Source organism: Nycticebus coucang, chromosome 18, assembly GCF_027406575.1.
Source record: "Nycticebus coucang isolate mNycCou1 chromosome 18, mNycCou1.pri, whole genome shotgun sequence".
Classification (NCBI taxonomy): domain Eukaryota; kingdom Metazoa; phylum Chordata; class Mammalia; order Primates; family Lorisidae; genus Nycticebus; species Nycticebus coucang.
In genome coordinates, this window is record NC_069797.1 from 56,913,584 (window position 1) to 56,934,161 (window position 20,578).

At 38.4% G+C, this 20,578-nt stretch overlaps 2 protein-coding genes across 5 annotated transcripts; one reads left to right on the plus strand and one right to left on the minus strand.

Annotated features, from left to right (window-relative positions):
- Positions 1-539: 539 nt before the first annotated feature.
- On the plus strand, positions 540-1,160 carry LOC128570498 (keratin-associated protein 4-6-like). 4 transcript variants are annotated; one of them, XM_053569717.1, is made up of 3 exons: positions 540-724; positions 791-895; positions 986-1,160. In XM_053569717.1, exons 1-3 carry the CDS (start codon positions 540-542, stop codon positions 1,158-1,160), a joined length of 465 nt encoding a protein of 154 aa, XP_053425692.1. The 4 variants fall into 4 exon arrangements, with proteins under 4 accessions (XP_053425692.1, XP_053425690.1, XP_053425691.1 ...); XM_053569715.1 differs by having other exon boundaries at positions 540-1,000; positions 1,031-1,160; XM_053569716.1 differs by having other exon boundaries at positions 540-745; positions 776-1,160.
- Positions 1,161-12,085: 10,925 nt separating this feature from the next.
- On the minus strand, positions 12,086-12,556 carry LOC128571118 (keratin-associated protein 4-1). The gene has a single exon (XM_053570761.1). It carries the CDS (start codon positions 12,554-12,556, stop codon positions 12,086-12,088), a length of 471 nt encoding a protein of 156 aa, XP_053426736.1.
- Positions 12,557-20,578: the final 8,022 nt, after the last annotated feature.

The window sequence follows — 20,578 nt, forward strand, 5'->3', positions numbered from 1 at the left end:
ATGTGATCACGGTCATCCTCACAATAGATGGGATATCCTCCTCTCAAATGAGATTTTCCTTCTCATTTCTTTCCAACATTTCACCTGACTACAACATTCTTTGACAACAAAAGATATATTAGCATGGGAAAACCATGTTCCATGATTTTCACAGAGCAATGTACAGATAGAAGGAAATGTCTCAATTAAAACCGAAACATAAGAGAGTCATGTGCTTTGTAAAAGACCGAGTGTAGGCAGGAACAAAGGTGTCCCCCAGTAAGGAAGAAATATCATGAAGTGTGTCAATTGGAAATACAGGAGCACACCAGGAAAAGGAAATGTGTTTTTTCCTCTATTTGGGAATATTTAACTAGAAACACATAATTATGTAATTAAATGATTACGTTTTCCAGGAGGGTAAGTAATAACAAGGAAATGATGACGTGATGACAACAAACCTTCAGCAGAGTATAAAGGGGAGAGGAACCAAGAAGACTTCCAGACCCAAGATCTTCACTCTCCTAGAAACTCACCCAGAGCCTCCACACTCTAACACCATGGTCAGCTCCTGCTGTGGCTCCGTCTGCTCTGACCAGGGCTGTGGCCAAGAGACCTGCTGCCAACCCAGCTGCTGCCAGACCACCTGCTGCAGGACCACCTGCTGTCGCCCCAGCTGCTGCGTGTCCAGCTGCTGCCGTCCCAGCTGCTGTGTGTCCAGCTGCTGCCGTCCCAGCTGCTGTGTGTCCAGCTGCTGCAAGCCCCAGTGCTGCCAGACCACCTGCTGCCGCCCCAGCTGCTGCATCTCCAGCTGCTGCAAACCCCAGTGCTGCCAGACCACCTGCTGCCGCCCCAGCTGCTGCGTGTCCAGCTGCTGCCGTCCCAGCTGCTGTGTGTCCAGCTGCTGCAAGCCCCAGTGCTGCCAGACCACCTGCTGCAGGACCACCTGCTGTCGCCCCAGCTGCTGCATCTCCAGCTGCTGCCGCCCCAGCTGCTGTGTGTCCAGCTGCTGCAGGCCCCAGTGCTGCCAGTCCCTGTGCTGCCAGCCCAGCTGCTGCCGCCCCTGCTGCTGCCTGCGTCCAGTCTGTGGCCGAGTCTCCTGCCACACCACCTGCTATCGCCCAACCTGCGTCATCTCCACCTGCCCCCAGCCCCTGTGCTGCGCCTCCTCTTGCTGCTGAGCCTGCTGCCCTAGACCCACCTCTTCCTTCACCTCTGTCCCTATAGATGCACTGGCCATTAGGACACATGGAGTCAGGTTAATGTCACTTGATGAGATGGACCTCATGATTCCAATGAGCCCATCACCATCCCTCTGGCTATGTCAGCTCATTCTGGTTCATTTTAAACTCCCTCCCTTATTTTCTCTGCTCGCCAATATTGGCACCAAATATGCTATGAACTAATATGTAATCCTCTAGCTAAGAAATTATTCCAATCCTCTGAATTTCTCATTATTCTTACACATTGGAGCTCCAGATTATCCTTCCTAAACAGGTAGAAATTACCTGCAGGCCCTGTATTGGTACTGATTTTATACCCTCAGACTCACGGGTCTAGTTATGTCCTATATTTTCTCCTAAAGTGAATTTCTTTAGTTTTGTTGCTCCTCTGCTTTCTAATAAACTTTTCTGCACATGAGAACTCATTGGCATTCTTCTCTATTGTTTTCCCAATCACTTTACTCAATAAGTAGGCAATTATATTTTACCTGAAGACACAGGAAAAGCAGCCCATGTTGAAATCACTTTGGAAATAAATGCTATTTCATACATAGATAATTTAAGATATTAGAACAAAATTCACATGTGTATGTGTGTCTAAATCTCCTAAATTTGCAACAATTTGATTCATGTCTTAACTCTTAACTAAAACACATTACACTCAACACATTATAACTCTTAATACCATTGACCTTATTTGGGGGAAAAGAGTAAATGAAATTTCTAAATATAATCTTATGCCAATGAAAGACAGAATATCTTCTCTAAAAAATTCAATGTACTAACATAATTTAATTCAATAAATAGTATTTTAGAATTATCACCACAAAGTCTTTTATTTATTTATTTATTTATTTATTTATTTATTTATTTAGATAGAGTCTCACTATATCATCCGGGGTAAAGTGCTGTGGCATCACAGCTCACAGCAACCTCAAACTCTTGGGCTTAAGTGATTCTCTTGCCTCAGCCTCCCAAGTAGCTGGGACTATAAGTGCCTGTCACAACTCTTGGCTATATATTTTTTTGTAGTTGTCATTGTTGTTTAGCAGGCCTGGGCTGGGTTCAACCTGCCAGTCTGGTATATGTGGCTGGTACCCTAACCACTGAGATATGGGCACTGAGCCTCCAAAAGTAGATTTTATTTCTCATTGCATTCTAAGCATGGGTTCCTAGAACTTTCCTTATAATTCAAAAATCTCCACATTTACATTTTAACATGTATAGACCCTGGAAGACTGGAAATTTCAGAACTTGTTTTCTCTTCTTAATGATTTTTATATTGGAATTAATTTATAGCCTTGGTTAGAATACCCACAAATTTGAATTTCTGCATTTGAATTTGAAAATATACTACAAGGAATCATGACTGGTAGATGGACTTCCTCTTGATGCTCTTACCTATATTGAGTTTAGCCTTTTCAGGCTCAGAGATGGCCCTAAACCACTGAAGCAATCAGTTGTAAGATTATTTGTGCAGACATCACTGATAAGCTTCACATTTTTTTTTTTTTTTTTTGTGGTTTTTGGCCGGGGCTAGGTTTGAACCTGCCACCTCCGGCATATGGGACCAGCGCCCTACTCCTTGAGCCACAGGCGCCGCCCAAGCTTCACATTTTTTCAGATGTGTTTATAGAAATGTCCAAATCTTAATCATAGATAATGATGCCTTCTTGAAATAATTATAAAATATCCTTATTATATAACCATTTGGAATCTGCCCTTAACTGCTTTGAATCAAAATGGAGCACAGCAAAATGAAATATCTTTTAAATAAGACATGGAAGACTTAGGAGTATTATTATGATATCATAAGTTGTGAAATCATGGCTAAACTTATAAACTATTACAAATATTGGGGTTTTTTACATATTTAAAACCATGTGTAGGATGTTAGATCAATGAAAAGCTTGTATTTTATCTTAGTTTATTGATGACTCTGGAGCAGGTTCACATGCGTTCACATCTGATGTCAAGTTTTGGAGTCAGGCTTTGAAATCCCCCTTCTGCTGTGTTCCTACCCAGCTCATCTGTCCATAAACCCAGTTAAGAAGGGAGGTTACCACAGAAAATGTAAAAATCACTAACAAAGCATTTTTAAATGAAAAGTTTAATAAAATCAATTTTATAAATATAATAAGAATAAAGGACTAATATTTAGATACTTTCTGTGCCACTTCCTGATTAGAGAAGCTGAACTGCAGTAGTTCATGTGAAGGGGACACCCAGATCATCCTCTCCACAAGGGGAATTGCTCACATGTATAAACTGAATGTGTAACAGACTGTTTCTGTTGCCTATTATTACATTAAAACCACCCCAGAAACGTAATGGCTAAAAATAATAACAATGTGTTATTTCTCACCATTCTGTGCAATGACCGGGCATTCTTCCACTCATCTTACTCACTCATGTGACTGCATCATGTCAAAGTTCCCTTGAAGCTAAATGGTCCATAATAGTCTCCTTTGGTGTAGTAGGTGGTACTGGTTGTCAACCAGGGTAACTTGGTTCTTTTCCATGTCACCTGTCATCGTGTGACAGGCTTTCATAGGCTCTTTGTGTGATGAGCACTGCCTTAGCACTATTTATGTTCCGTGATGGAACTCATATTTGAAAATAACAATATTTTTTTTATTAAATCAGTAGAATTGTTCCAAGAGGACAAAGGTGATGCTTCAGGACTTGAGGCTTATGTTCCAGAACTAAATCAGCATTACCAACACTACTTCCATCATGTTCTAACCATCAAAGCAAGTCAAAAGGTAAAAATCTAATGCAGGTCTGTAGAAAAGCAGACTCCACCTCTTGACATAAACATCTATAAAATACTGCTGGTTCATGTGGGGCTCAACAGAATAGGAAAGTTGTGCTAAGTTAATGTCGGTTCTGAGGATCCCTTCCTTGCTGTCTTGCACTTATTTGGTAAGTGATAGTACTTACTCATGCAGGTGAGTTAGATTCTCACCTATAGTAATTACCATCAGCAAATTTTGGCTATGATTACTGGAAAAGGTGGAACTGAAGATAAGGACAGCTCTTTGTATAATATTTAAGACAAGTGGAATGGGAAAAATGAGAACTCCCAATTGCAGAACTGCCCCAGGTGAACACCTGATGTGAGTTGCTCGTGGGTTGTAAGGACTTCTTAGTACCTCTTATAACCAAAGAGACACTCTGACCTTTGACATTTGGGCACTTCGTATGGTGAAAATATTAAAAATAAAGGTAAAAATGTCAAGTTGCAGATAGCTTCATCTTTTCTGCTTCCTTTATCAACAAACGAAGACTACTAAAACTTGGCAAGGGAAACTGAAAAAGGCCTAGAAAATACAGAGTTTAGTGTGACTGGCTTGGTATCAAGGTCAGAGAATGCAGGATATCCATTTAATTTAGGAGGAGTAGCTACAAAGAAAATAAAATACCTAGGAATATACTTAACCCAGGAAGTGAAAGATTTCTACAAGAAGAACTATGAAACACAGAGGAAAGAAATAGCAGATACACAAGCAAATGGAAAAACATACTATGTTCGTGGACTGGTAGAATCAACATGGCTAAAATGTCCATAGTACGTAAGGTGATTTACAGATTCAATGCAATATCCCTCAAAAACTAACATTGTATTTCCCAGATCTAGAAAAAATAATTCTATGTTTTATGTAAAACCAGAAAAGAGCTTAAATAGTCAAAGTAATCCTAAGCAAAAGGAGTAAACACAGAGGCATCACATTACCAGTCTTTAAGCTATACTATTTAGGTCATTAAATAAGACTTGTCCAATTTTTAATCAAAAGTTTAATTTATTATATCTCAATTAATAACCAATACAATTAATCAAAGTATGTGCCCAAACTATCAACACAGTTTTGCTGTCTTACCAGTAATTTGTATATACCAGCAGCAAAGAAGCTCAGAGAGTAAGTGGCAAGGAAATAGTGAAAGGCACTTTCCACAGCTTGTTGAGAATTGGATATTTTTCCTTGCAAGAAGTGGTCCAAAGCCTGGAAGAAGGGGTAATCAGCTGGTGCAAGGTGAATATAGCATACGACGGAGAGTTTTCAAGTCCAGCTTCTGAGTCCAAGCAGCATTGTTTGTGTGACATGTAGTGAAGCATTATCTTGCAAGAGGATTGATCTGTCTCTATTGACCAATCTTGTCTGCTTAATCAAAAGCATCCTCATCATTTTTTTCCATTTGGTTGCAATAGACAGCCACTGTAATCGATTGACCAGGTTTCATGAAGCTATAGTGGATAATACTAGCACTGGACCACTAAACAGGCACCTTTAGTTTTCTTTGATGAATATTCAGTTTTGGACTGTGTTTTGGCACTTCCTCTTTATCCAATCATTGTGCCAAACACTTACAATTGTCAAAAATAACCCATTTTTAATCACATGCAACAATGTGGGATACAAATAATTTTCCTTTATGTTGTGACAGCAAAGAAAGGGAAGCTTTGAGGTGATATCTCTTCTGAGGCTCATTTAATTCATGAAGAACTCATCTATTAAGCTTCTTTACCTTGCCAATTTGTTTGAAATGATCCAATACTGTCAGAATAGTAACATCAAACCTTGATGCTAACCTATACCTAGGTTAAAATAGATTTGTTTTCACTATAGCTTTCAGCTCATCATCATCAACCTTGGTCTTAGGTTGCCCATGTGGCTCATTTTTCATGATAAAAATCACCAGAATGGAACTTCTCAAACTATTTGTGTACTGTGTGTTCATTAGCCACATCTTTCCAAATACTCCACTGGTATTTTTGAGTGATCTGCACTGCATTCGTCCCATGATGGAACTCATATTTGAAAATAACAACAATTTTTTTTATTAAATCATAGCTGTGTACACTAATGCAATCATGGGGTACAATGTGCGGGTTTTATATACAATTTGAAATATTCTCATCAAACTGGTTAACATAGCCTTCACGACGTTTTCTTAATGTGCTAAGACATTTATATTCTACATTTAGTAAATTTCACATGTACCCTTGCAAGGTCCCACCAATTACCCTCCCTCCACCCATCCTCCCCCCTCTTCTCCCCTGCCTCTCCCCTTTCCCCTTCTTCTTGGGCTATAATTGGGTTATAGATTTCATATAAAAGTTATAAATTGGTTTCAATTTTGACTTATCCATGGTTTTACAAAAATTACTTTACAAAAATATTGGAAAGATAAACACAAGCCAAATATATTTGAAAGAATGAGTATGTACATTCACAATAAAAGTAAAACAAGATGCATCAAAGAAAAACATCAGAGATAATCAACTGTTTAACTTAGTACTTAAGGAAATAGGACATTTCATACTTAAGAACCCAATACAAGGCGATAGTAACCAAAATAGCATGGTATTGGCACAAAAATAGAGTCATAGACCAATGAAATAGTTCTATGAGAACCCAGATGTAAAACCACCCACATAGAGCCAACTGATCTTTGACAAAGTAATCGACAATATACACTAAGGGAAAGAAGCCCTATTCAATAAATGGTGCTGGGAAAATTGCATAGCCAAATGCAGAAAAATAAAATAGGATCCATATCTCTCACCACCCACAAAAATTAATTCAAAATGGGTAAAACACTTAAATGTGAGGCCTGAAACCATAAGAATTCTAGAAGAAAATGTAGGAGAAACTCTTGTAGCTATGGGCCTAGGCAAAGAATTTATTACTAAGACCCAAAGGCAATTTCAGCAACAGCAAAAATAAATACGTAGAACTTGTTGAATTAAAATGTGTTTTCATAGCAAAGGAAATAATCAACAGAGCAAACAGATAACCTACAAAATGGAAGAAAATATTCACAGACTATATATTTAATGATGACTACTATTCATAATCTACAAAGAACTCAAACAAGTCCGCAAGAAAAACAAACAATCCCATTGAAAAATGGGCAAAAGACAGGAACAGAAACTTTTCAAAAGAAGGAGGCAAAGGGCCAACAAACTCATAAAACAATGTTCAACATCACTAATCATAAGGAAATATTATGATTAAGTATGATTAAGTATTAATCATCAATGAAATATCAACTTACCACTGTTACAATGGCTTTTATTGAAAATTCAGAAACCAATAGATGCTAGTGTGGATGTATATAGAAGGGAAACCTTATATGCTGTTAGTGGGACTGCAAATTATGCTTATATGCTGTTAGTGGGACAGCCTGTATGAAAAATAGTATGGAGATTTCTCAAAGAACTAAAAGTAGACCTACAATTCAATGCATCAATCCTACTACTGGGGACATATCCAAAGGAAAAGAAGCCATTTTATCAAAAAGGCCCCTTCACTTGAATGCTTATTACAATACAATTCACAATTGCAAAAATGTGGAATCAGCCCACACAGCCATCAACTCAGGAGTGGATTAACAAAATGTGGTATATGTATACACTGGAGCTCTACTCAGCCATAAAAAGGATAAGCTAATGTCTTTTGTAACAATTTTAATGGAACTGGAGACTATTATCCTAAGTGAAGTATCTCAAAAATGAAAAAAAAAAAAAAAACACCACCTGTACTCTCTAATAAATTGGAACTAACTGATGGGCATACATGAGCACAGAGGGAAGTAAAAGTCATTGGGCATCAATCAGGGGAGAAGGGAAGTTGCAAAAACATACCTATCAAGTATAATCAACACTATTTGGTGATGAGCACACTTATATCCCTGACTCAAGCATTATGAAGTGATCCATGTTAAAAAATACCCCTTAATATTAAATAAAAAAGAAAAAGAAAAAGTGCTATAATTGAATAAATTCTCTAACCTAACTCATTCTATCTCAAGGCCCTAATAACCTGAGCCTGTGACAGGAGGGGCAGTCTCCAGTATCTCCAGAAGGTTCTTCCCTACAACTATTCCCTACAACCTGACGTACAGTACCTGGTTTCCTTCTGCCTTTCACACCCCTTCATCAAAGGGTCACTCAGCCACACCTTGCATGCTTTCTCCTTTTCATGGCCAGGCCACGAATTTTCCAAAGCTTAACATTCTCTTTCTCTTTTCCTGATAAATTCTGTCTTTAAGTCATTTATCTCCTCTTGCATTTTACTATATGCAATTAAACAAAGCCATCAGCTCCTTCAACATTTTCCTTAGAAATTTCTTCCACCAGATATCCTAGTTGATTGCTCTTAAATTCTGCCTTTCATAGAGCTCCTGGTTACAGACACAGTTCAGCCATATTCTCCACTACTTTGCAATAAGGATGACCTTTCCTCCAATTTCCAATCCCTTGTTTCTCATTTCCACCTCAGATCTCATGGGAATGGTCCTTACTATTTGCATGTCTTTGAGAATTCTGCTCAGAGCCATTTATGAACATTCAGACTTTCCCTAAAACAATTCTCTTCTGAATCTTTCCCACAATCACCCTTAGTGCTCTGTTCTTGTTATTACAGTGGTTCCCCCCTTATCTGATGATGTGCTTGCCACACTTTTAGTTACCTACAGTCAATAGCAATCTGAAAAAAATAAGTGGAAAATTCCAGACGCCAACACTTCGTACATTTTAATTGCATGCCATTATGAATAGTGTGGTGAAGTCTCATGCCATACTCTTCTGTCCCGTCCAGGACCGGACTCATCCCTTTGTCTGGTGTATTCATGCTGTGTGCCCTGCCCACTGCTGATCACTTCATAGCCATCTCAGTTGTCAGATAGATCCACAGTGACAATATTGCGGTGTTTGCGTTTAAGTCCCCTTATTTAACTTCATAATGGCCCCAAAGTCCCAGAGTAGTAATTGTGGCAATTCGAGTATGACAAAAAGAAGTTGTAAAGTGTTTCCTTTAAGTGAAAAGGTAAAAATTCTTGATGTAATAAGGAAAGAAAAAGTTTGTATACTAAGGTTACTAACTTCCACAGTAAGAAATAATCTTCTATCTGTGAAATTGTGAAGAAGTAAGAATAAATTCATTCTAGTTTTGCTTTCATGGCTCAAATTTTACCACAGGTGTATATGCATCCGAAAAAAATAGCATCTACATAGATTTTGGCACTATTCATGATTATGGGCTTCATTTGGGAGTATTGCAACAAACACATCCCTGCAGATAAAGGAGGACTACCATATAAGAAGATTTCACCAGTTCAAAAAACAGGAAGACATTTGGTTGGCTAGAACTTAAAAAAAAAAAATAATAACATCACTTAGCTTCTTCCCAATGCATTTAGACATAATTAAGAATTAGAGCTGAAAAATGCTTCCCAGTCGTGAAGTTCAAGGCCCAGGCCCAGATGACATGACTCGCTTGTAATTGCACTAGGTGGACCCATGCTGAGTTAAATATATCTTCTGTAAGTGTATCTACCTTCTCAATTTGCCTTACAAGCAATCATCTTTTCAAAGATGCTAAATTTTACATGGATACAGGCCAAGGAAAATTAGCCTCCACATGTCCCAAATGGGATATGTCCAAATTAATGTGATTTTGTGGCATGGCTATCAATTATAGCAAGAGATTAGTAGGGTATAGTAGATATTAGGATGTCACCCTAATCCTTTTCTGGTTATCAGCTTACCTCATAATCAGAGTTTCAGGTAATATGTCAGCCAAGCAATGAATTATTGCCCCAACATAAAACACTCCCAGGATGCATAATGCTCTTAGAGTAAAGACACTTTCCTGAGAGCTGAAATGAGTCACTGATCCCACAGTCTTCAAGGTGTAGAAAATTTATAGGGTCACGTAGGGATAGTGCCCCAAGTGACTCACAGTTGAGATCACAATAGCAGCCTTAGGTTTGCAGATGAACTTTAGGTTGGCCAGAATGTTCCTCTTGAAGAGTCTTTGTTGTATTTGATATAATCTTAAGGTTAGAGTCTTGTGAAGCTGTAGATTATTACTCACTCATCTAATCAGTTGAGGCCTTCCCTATTCAGTTCCAGACACTGTGCATGAACCTCCCTACTGCTTATTCTTTAAGACTTAGGTTTATTACTTCTTTCAGCAAACCCTTCCTGGTACTCTCCACCCACACTATCCTCTTAATCACCCTCTTCTAAGATCCTGGTAGTATGTTCCTTATGTGTTTTAGACTGTTGTTTTCTTTTTGAGCTTTTTTTGCAAACAAAAATTGTATAAATCAGGGTATACAACATAATGCTTTAATATAGGTATATATTATGAAATGATTACCATAATCAAGCTAATTAACACATCCATCAAATCACATAGCTACTTTGGTGTGTGTGTGCACGCTAAGAATACCTAAGATCTACCCCTTTACCAAATTTCAAATACACAATACAATATTTTTAACTACAGCTGCATCACTGTACATTAGATTTTCAGAATTTACAACATCCCCCCCATTTGTCCCTGACTCCAGCCCCAGGCACCCACCAGTCTACTCTCTATCTGGTTCTCTGAGTTCGACTATGTTAGACTGCACATGTAAGTGAGATCCTTCTGCATTTGTCTTTTTGTCTAGCTTATTTCACTCACTATAATGTCTTCCATATTGATTCATGTTGTCACAAGTGATGGGATTTTAAGGCTGAAAAGTATTTCATTATATATACACACACACCTGTGCACCACATTTTCTTTATCCATCCATCCATGTTTGGACCCTTAAGTTGTTTCCATGTCTTGGTTATTGTGGGTGTTTCCGGAAACACCATCTTATGATGCCCCACAATTATTATTATTGCTAAAAGAGATATTATTTCTCCACCTTAAAATGTGTACAGAACCAAGGTAAAGTAAAGGCAATTGTTTTTTCTTCTACTGACCCCTGTATGTCACTCAAGTAGCTTTTTTCATGTGTTAAGTGGTGTCAGACAAAACACATCTCCAAAGGGAGTGTTTACTTGTCCGCGCAGAATTCCACCTCTGACTAAGAGCTTCCTCATTTGCATATGGCTGTTTTAATGTAGTATCATTAACATGAGGGGGATGGGGAAAGCCACCAAGGGAGTGGTGTGTGTGTGCCACATTTGGTCAACAGCAACTGATGTCTTGGCTCATCTCTCTGCTGTCACCACAAGAATGTAAACATTTCCCAGTCTCCACTCTTCCCCTTCATCTTGTGAGTTTGGGACCTGCGTGTTTTCCCAAAATTTACTGACTTTACCCTTCTATTATAAAAAGTATCCCTCTGTCTTACCCTTTTCTAAGATAAAAAATTCCCCCTCTGATCAATCCTACCCAACATACTCTACCTATGTTGGTCTTTCTTCTAATTTCCAAGATTAGATTATAAGCTCCTTGTAGGAAGCCCCCTCACCTCACATGTCTTCATATCATCCCCAGAGCCCAACAGTGTGATGAACACACCAGGTGCCCAATCACTGTATTTATAGAATAAGAAAACTATCATTAATTAAATACAGTGAGTTATCTTTTTGTGAAAAATATATTTTTTAAAAGGCCTTTCTAGAACACAAGTATTAGATAACATTTACAAATATAGTTTTCTTTCCTATCCACGGAAACCCAAACATCTCATCTTGAGAAAAGTTATGCTAAAAATAAATTGGTTATTGTGGGTAATATGATAATCAGCTCTCAAAAAAAATTAAATAAAGAAAGAAGAATTTCTGATATCAAGATAATATTTATTAAAGAATGGTTAACATGAGATTTTGAAGGGCAGGGCAACCAGCCATCACAGAGACTTGGGGGCTTAGTCTAACTGCATCCTGCATCTGAGGTCTGAATGCCATGAAGGGATCCATGGGAGATGTCAGTGGTATTTAATGTAGCTAGATGCCCTTTCACCTGCTGCTGAATGGTGTAACAGGATAATAAAGCTGGTGGCCATTTATCAGGTGGATAGGTTAATGAACGACACTTTTACATTGATGTGATGGTGGATGGATCATAGTTGGTAGTCAGAAACGGGGCTCAAAAAGAACAGCTGGGGCGACAGCAAGTTGTACGGCAGCAGGTGGTCTGGCAGCAGAGTGGGCGGCAGCAGCTGGACACACCACAGCTGGGGCGGCAGGTGGTCTGGCAGCAGAGTGGGCGGCAGCAGCTGGACACACCACAACTGGGGCGGCAGGTGGTCTGGCAGCAGAGTGGGCGGCAGCAACTGGACACACCACAGCTGGGGCGGCAGGTGGTCTGGCAGCAGAGTGGGCGGCAGCAGCTGGACACACCACAGCTGGGGCGGCAGGTGGTCTGGCAGCAGAGTGGGTGGCAGCAGCTGGACACACCACAGCTGGGGCGGCAGGTGGTCTGGCAGCAGGTTGTCTGACTGCAGGATGGGCGGCAGCAGCCAGACACACCACAGCTGGTTTGGTAGCAAGTCTCCTGGCAGAGGCCTTGGCCACAGCCCTGGTCAGAACAGACAGAACCACAACAGGAGTTGACCATGGTGTCAGAGCGTGGAAGTTCTGGGTGAATTTCCAAGAGAGCAGTTTTCAAATGTGTGAGTCCCCTTATCCCATGTCCACTTTTATACCCAGGTGAGGAGCTGATGTCACTATGTTAAAGGCAATTTCCTTATTATTGTTTATCTTAATTGATAAATAATTATCAAACTAGATAATTGTAGAACAATTAACTAATTGTAAAAGACAGAATGCATTTATTTTCTTTCTCTGCATTAGGGTTTATCCAATCCAGCCTTTCTTCCTGAGTCTCCTCTTGTCTTGTTTCTTCCGTGTATCACCCAATTTCAAAGACTCTTCAGATTACTCAGCCAATTGATTGTCATGTGATAGATCATTTGAAACTCAACATTCTATGTGTCATCCTGAAAGCTTTGTGTCTCACACCGGTTCCCTGCAGATGGACACAAAAGCCAAGAATAATACAATGAAAAAATGTGATAAAATGAACTTACCAAAATTTGAAACTTTTGCTTTTTGAAACCATTTTTTTATTATTATTAAATCATAGCTGTATACATTAATGCGATCATGGGGCACCATACACTGGTTTTATAGACCATTTGACACATTTTCATCACCCTGGTTAACATAGTCTTCGTGGCATTTTCTTAGATATTGTGTTAAGACATTTATATTCTACATTTACTAAGTTTCACATGTACCCTTGTAAGATGCACTGCAGGTGTAATTCCACCGATCGCCCTCCCTCTGCCCATACTCCCCCCTCCCTCCACTCCCTCTCCCCCTTCCTTCTATTCTTAGGTTATAACGGGGTTATAGCTTTCATGTGAAAGCCATAAATTAGTTTCAGAGTATGGCTGAGTACATTGGATACTTTTTCTTCCATCCTTGAGATACTTTACTGAGAAGAGAATATGTTCCAGCACCACCCATGTAAACATGAAAGAGGTAAAGTCTCCATCTTTCTTTATGGCTGCATAATATTCCATGGTGTACATATACCACAATTTATTAATCCATTTGTTGATCGATGGGCACTTGGGCTTTTTCCATGACTTAGCAATTATGAATTAGGCTGCAATTAACCTTCTGGTACAAATATCTTTGTTATAATGTGATTTTTTGGTCTTCTGGGTATATACCTAGTAGAAGAATTATAGGATTGAATGGCAGATCTATTTTTAAATCTCTAAGTATTCTCCAAACCATTCCCACCAGCAGTGTAGAAGTGTTCCCTTTTCTCCACATCCACACCAACATCTCTGGTCTTGGATTTTGTGATATGGGCTAATCTTACTGGAGTTAGATGATATCTCAAAGTAGTTTTGATTTGCATTTCTCTGATGATTAAAGATGATGAGCATTTTTTCATATGTCTGTAGGCTGTGTGCCTGTCTTCTTCAGAGAAGTTTCTCTTCAAGTCCCTTGCCCAGCCTGCAATGGGATCACTTGTTCTTTTCTTGCTTATATGTTTGAGTTCTCTGGGGATTCTGGTTATTAAACCTTTGTCGGAGACATAATCTGCAAATATCTTCTCCCATTCTGAGGGCTGTTCGTTTGCTTTACTTACTATGTTCTTGGCGGTGTAGAAGCTTTTTAGTTTGATCAGGTCCCAGAAGTGTATTTTTGAAGCTGCTTCAATTGCCCGCCTCCTCATAAAATACTCTCCCAGACCGATTTCTTCAAGGGATTTCCCTGCAGACTCTTCAAGTATTTTTATAGTTTCATGTCTTAAGTTTAAATCATTAATGCAGTGAGAGTCTATCTTACTTAATAATGAAAGGTGTGGGTCCAGTTTCAGTCTTCTACAGGTTGCCAGCCAGTTCACCCAGCACCATTTGTTAAATAGGGAATCTTTTCCCCACTGAATGTTTTTAATTGTCTTGTCAAACATCAAATAACAGTAAGTAGCTGGATTCATCTCTTGGTTCTCTATTCTGTTCCAGACATATACTTCTCTGTTTCTGTGCTGTTTTGTACCATGCTGTTTTGATCACTATCAATTTATAGTATAGTCTGAGGTCTGGTAGTATGATTCCTCCTCCTTTGTTTTTATTTCTGAGTAATGTCTTGACTATTTGAGCTTTTTTTCTGATTCCATATAAAATGAAGTATTATTTTTTCAAGATCTTTAAAGTATGACAGTGGAGCTTTAATGGGGATTGCATTAAAATTGTATATTGCTTAGGGTAGTATGGACATTTTAACAATGTTGATTCTTCCCAGCCATGAGCATGGTATGTTTTCCCATTTGTTAACATTTTCAGCTATTTCTTTTCTTAGCGTTTCAAAGTTCTCTTTATAGAGATCTTTCACGTCCTTCGTTAGATAAATGTCCAAATATTTCATCTTCTTTGGCACTACTGTGAATGGAATAGAGTCCTTAACTGTTTTTTCAGCTTGACTATTGTCGGTATATATAAAGGCTACCAATTTATGAATGTTGATTTTGTAACCTGAGACGCTGCTGTATTCCTTGATCACTTCTAAGAGTTTTGTAGTAGAATCCCTGGTGTTTTCCAGATATACAATCATATCATCTGTGAAGAGCGAAAGTTTGATCTCTTCTGACCCTATATGCATACCCTTGATCGCCTTTTCTTCCCTAATTGCGATGGCTAAAACTTCCTTTACAATGTTAAAGAGCAGTGGAGACAATGGGCAGCCCTGTCTGGTTCCTGATCTGAGGGGAAATGATTTCAATTTAACTCAATTCAATACGATATTGGCTGGGGTTTACTGTAGATGGCCTCCAACAGTTTAAGAAATGTCCCTTCTATACCAATTTTCTTAAGTGTTCTGATCATGAAGGGATGCTGGATATTATCAAAAGCTTTTTCTGCATCAATTGAGAGAATCATATGGTCTTTGTTTTTTAATTTGTTTATGTGCTGAATTATAGATTTACATATATTGAACCAGCCTTGAGACTCTGGGATAAAACCAACTTGGTCATGATATATAATTTGTTAATGTATTGCTAGATTCTGTTTGTTGGGATCTTGTTGAATATTTTTGCATCTATATTCATTAGTGATACTGGTCTATAACTTTCTTTTATCGTTAGGTCTTCTCCTGGTTTGGGAATCAGGGTGATGTTTGCTTCATAGAACGTGTTGGGTAGTCTTCCTTCTTTTTCTACATTTTGGAACACGTTGAGTAATATAGGTACTAAGTCCTCTTTAAAGGTTTGGTAGAATTCTGACGTGAAGCCATCTGGTTCCGGGCTTTTCTTTTCAGGGAGATTTTGTATGGTTGATGCTATTTCAGAACTTGATATTGGCATGATCATTTCCACTTGATTCTGGCTAAGTCTTGGAAGGTGATGTGCTTCCAAGTATTGGTCAATTTCCTTCAGATTTTCATATTTCTGAGAATAAAGTTTCCTGTAATATTCATTAAGGATTTTATGAATTTCTGAGGAGTCTGTTGTTATTGCATCTTTGTTGTTTCTGATTGATGAGATTAGTGATTTTACTCCTTTTTTCCTGGTTAGGTTAGCCAAAGGTTTATCTATTTTATTGACCTTTTCAAAAAACCAGCTTTTTGATTTATTGATCTGTTGTATAATTCTTTTGTTTTCAATTTCATTTAATTCTGCTCTAATTTTGATTATTTCTTTTCTTCTACTGCGTTGGTGTTGGGATGTTCTTCCTTTTCCAGTTGTTTGAGACGTCCCATTAAGTTGTTAACTTCCTCTCGTTCCGTTGACTTGAGGAAGGCTTGCAGTGCTATAAATTTCCCTCTTAGGACTGCCTTTGTGGTATCCCAGAGGTTCTGATAATTTGTTTCCCCATTGTCGTTTTGTTCCAAAAATTTGGCAGTTTCCTTCTTAATCTCATCTCTGACCCAGTTATCATTCAGCATAAGGTTATTTAACTTCCACGTTTTTGTATGAGTATGCAGATTCCTGTTGTTACTGAGTTCAACTTTTATTCCATGGTGGTCCGAGAAGCTGCAAGGAATCATTTCCATTCCTTTAAATTTACTGAGGTTAGACTTGTGACCTAAGATGTGATCAATTTTTGGAGAATGTTCCATGGGCTGATGAGAAGTATGTGTATTCAGTTTTGTTGGAATGAAATGTTCTGTAGATGTCTGCTAAATCCAAATGTTGGATGGTTAGGTTTAAATCTAAAATTTCTTTGCTCAGCTTCTTATTGGAGGATCTATCCAACACAGCCAAAGGAATGTTGAAATCTCCGACTATTATGGAGCTGGAGGAAATCAAGTTGCTCATGTCTGCTAGAGTTTCTCTTATAAATTGAGGTGCATTCTGGTTGGGTGCATAAATATGAATAATCGAAATCTCATCATATTGAGTATTACCCTTAACAAATATGAAGTGACCATTCTTATCCTTCCTTACTTTTGTTGGTTTAAAGCCTATTGCATCAGCAAATAGAATTGCAACACCTGCTTTTTTCTGGTTACCATTTGCCTGAAATATGGACGATCAACCTTTCACCCTGAGGCTATATTTATCTTTTAAGGTAAGATGTGACTCTTGTATGCCACAAATATCTGGCCTGAGTTTTTGTATCCAGTCATCTAACCTGTGCCTCTTTAGAGGATAGTTTAAGCTGTTCACATTAATGGAGAATATTGATTAAGTCTGGTAAAATTTTGGGTATCGAGTTTTTCGAAAGTCCCATGGACATTTATAATCCTTTTGCCACTGAGGAAGTTGGAGTTTGATCAAAAGATTCTGAGTGAGTTTACTTTTGTGGTAGAGGACTGGGCTGGTCATTGTGGAGGATAGATCTGAGAATATCCTGAAGAGCTGGTTTGGTTACAGCAAATTTCTTCAACATCTGAATGTTATTAAAGTATTGAATTTCTCCATCATAAATGAAACTCAGTTTAGCTGGATACAGGATCCAGGGTTGAAAGTTATTTTGCTTTAGGAGATTAAAAGTCGATGACCACCCTCTTCTGGCTTGAAAAGTTTCAGCAGAGAGATCTGCAGTCATTCTAATATTCTTCCCTTTGTAGGTAATGAATTTCTTACGTCTGGCTGCTTTCAGAATTTTCTCCTTCATATTAACTTTAGTCAAGTTAATTATGATATGCCTGGGGGATGTCTTATTTGGATTGCGTCGTGCTGGGGTACTGAAACTTTCTGCTATCTGAATTTCAGAATCTCTTGGCATGTCTGGAAAATTGTCTTTCATAATTTCATGGAGAAGGGCCTCTGTGCCTTGCGAGGCCACTTCATCACTTTCAGGGATTCCAATGAGGCAGATATTAGCCTTCTTCAAATTACTCCAGAGCTCTTTGAGAAAATGATCCATTTTTGCTCTCCATTCTCTTCCTCTTTGAGAGTTTGGGAGCGTTCAAAGGCTTTGTCTTCAATGTCAGAGATCCATTCTTCTGCTTGCTCCACTCTGTTACTGAGAGCTTCTACTATATTTTTCAGATCTTTGAGGGCTGCAAATTCTTGCTTCAGTGCGTCAAAATCTTTGGTGGTTTTGTCTTTAAATTCATTAAATTCTTGAGACAATTTTTGGATTTCTCCTCGAATATCTTTTTTTTTCTTTTTTTTTTCACATTCAAAATAATCTTGTACTTTTAATTAAGCCACATCCATTGGAACATATGTTAATTTTTTTTTTTTTTATTGTTGGGGATTCATTGAGGGTACAATAAGCCAGTTACACTGATTATAATTGTTAGGTAAAGTCCCTCTTGCAATCATGTCTTGCCCCCATAAAGTGTGACACACACTAAGGCCCCACCCCCCTCCCTCCATCCCTCTTTCTGCTTCCCCCCCATAAACTTAATTGTCATTAATTGTCCTCATATCAAGATTGAGTACATAGGATTCATGCTTCTCCATTCTTGTGATGCTTTACTAAGAATAGTGTCTTCCACGTCCATCCAGGTTAATACGAAGGATGTAAAGTCTCCATTTTTTTTAATGGCTGAATAGTATTCCATGGTATACATATACCACAGCTTGTTAATCCATTCCTGGGTTGGTGGGCATTTAGGCTGTTTCCACATTTTGGCGATTGTAAATTGAGCTGCAATAAACAGTCTAGTACAAGTGTCCTTATGATAAAAGGATTTTTTTCTTCTGGGTAGATGCCCAGTAATGGGATTGTAGGATCAAATGGGAGGTCTAGCTTGAGTGCTTTGAGGTTTCTCCATATTTCCTTCCAGAAAGGTTGTACTAGTTTGCAGTCCCACCAGCACTGTAAAAGTGTTCCCTTCTCTCCACATCCACGCCAGCATCTGCAGTTTTGAGATTTTGTGATGTGGGCTATTCTCACTGGGGTTAAATGATATCTCAGGGTTGTTTTGATTTGCATTTCTCTAATATATAGAGATGATGAACAATTTTTCATGTGTTTGTTAGCCATTCATCTGTCATCTTTAGAGAAATTTCTATTCATGTCTCTTGCCTATTGATATATGGGATTGTTGGCTTTTGTCATGTGGATAAATTTGAGTTCTCTATAGATCCTAGTTATCAAGCTTTTGTCTGATTGAAAATATGCAAATATCCTTTCCCATTGTGTAGGTTGTCTCTTTGCTTTGGTTATTGTCTCCTTAGCTGTACAGAAGCTTTTCAGGTTAATGAAGTCCCATTTTTTTTATTTTTGCTGTTGTTGCAATTGCCATGGCAGTCTTCTTCATGAAGTCTTCCCCCAGGCCAATATCTTCCAGTGTTTTTCCTATGCTTTCTTTGAGGATTGTTATGGTTTCATGCCTTAAATTTAAGTCCTTTATCCATCTTGAATCAATTTTTGTGAGTGGGGAAAGGTGTGGGTCCAGTTTCAGTCTTTTATATGTAGACATCCAGTTCTCCCAACACCATTTATTGAATAGGGAGTCTTTCCCCCAAGGTAAGTTCTTGTTTGGTTTATCAAAGATTAGGTGGTTGTAAGATGTTAGTTTCATTTCTTTGTTTTCAATTCGATTCCAAGTGTCTATGTCTCTGTTTTTGTGCCAGTACCATGCTGTCTTGACCACTATGGCTTTGTAGTATAGACTAAAATCTGGTATGCTGATGCCCCCAGCTTCATTTTTATTACTAAGCACTGCCTTAGCTATACGGGGTTTTTTCCAGTTCCATACAAAACGCAGAATCGTTTTTTCCAAATCTTGAAAGTACGATGTAGGTACTTTGATAGGAATGGCATTGAATAGGTAGATTGCTTTGGGAAGTATAGACATTTTAACAATGTTGATTCTTCCCATCCATGAGCATGGTATGTTCTTCCATTTGTTAATATCCTCTGCTATTTCCTTTCTGAGGATTTCATAGTTTTCTTTATAGAGTTCCTTCACCTCCTTCATTAGGTATATTCCTAGGTATTTCATTTTCTTTGAGACTATGGTGAAGGGAGTTGTGTCCTTAATTAGCTTCTCATCTTGACTGTTATTGGTGTATACAAAGGCTACTGACTTGTGGACATTGATTTTATATCCTGAAACATTACTGTATTTTTTGATGACTTCTAGAAGTCTTGTGGTTGAGTCTTTGGGGTTCTCTAAGTATAAGATCATGTCGTCAGCAAAGAGAGAGAGTTTGACCTCCTCTGCTCCCATTTGGATTCCCTTTATTTCCTTGTCTTGCCTAATTGTATTGGCTAGAACTTCCAGCACTATGTTGAATAGTAAAGGTGACAGAGGACAACCTTGTCTGGTTCCAGTTCTAAGAGGAAAAGCTTTCAGTTTTACTCCATTCAGTAAAATACTGGCTGTGGGTTTGTCATAGATAGCTTCAATCAGTTTTAGAAATGTGCCACCTATGCCTATACTCTTCAGTATTCTAATTAGAAAAAGATGCTGGATTTTATCAAATGCTTTTTCTGCATCTATTGAGAGGATCATGTGATCTTTATTTTTGCCTCTGTTAATATGGTGGATAACGTTTATAGACTTGCGTATGTTAAACCAGCCTTGCATCCCTGGGATGAAGCCTACTTGATCATGATGAATGAATTTTTTGATGATAAGCTGTAATCTATTGGCTAGGATTTTGTTGAGAATTTTTCCATCTATATTCATGAGTGAGATTGGTCTGAAATTC

Bases quoted from the DNA above. Each gene is read 5' to 3' on its own strand.
- LOC128570498 (XM_053569714.1), top strand. From the start codon at position 540: ATGGTCAGCTCCTGCTGTGGCTCCGTCTGCTCTGACCAGGGCTGTGGC.
- LOC128571118 (XM_053570761.1), bottom strand. From the start codon at position 12,556: ATGGTCAACTCCTGTTGTGGTTCTGTCTGTTCTGACCAGGGCTGTGGC.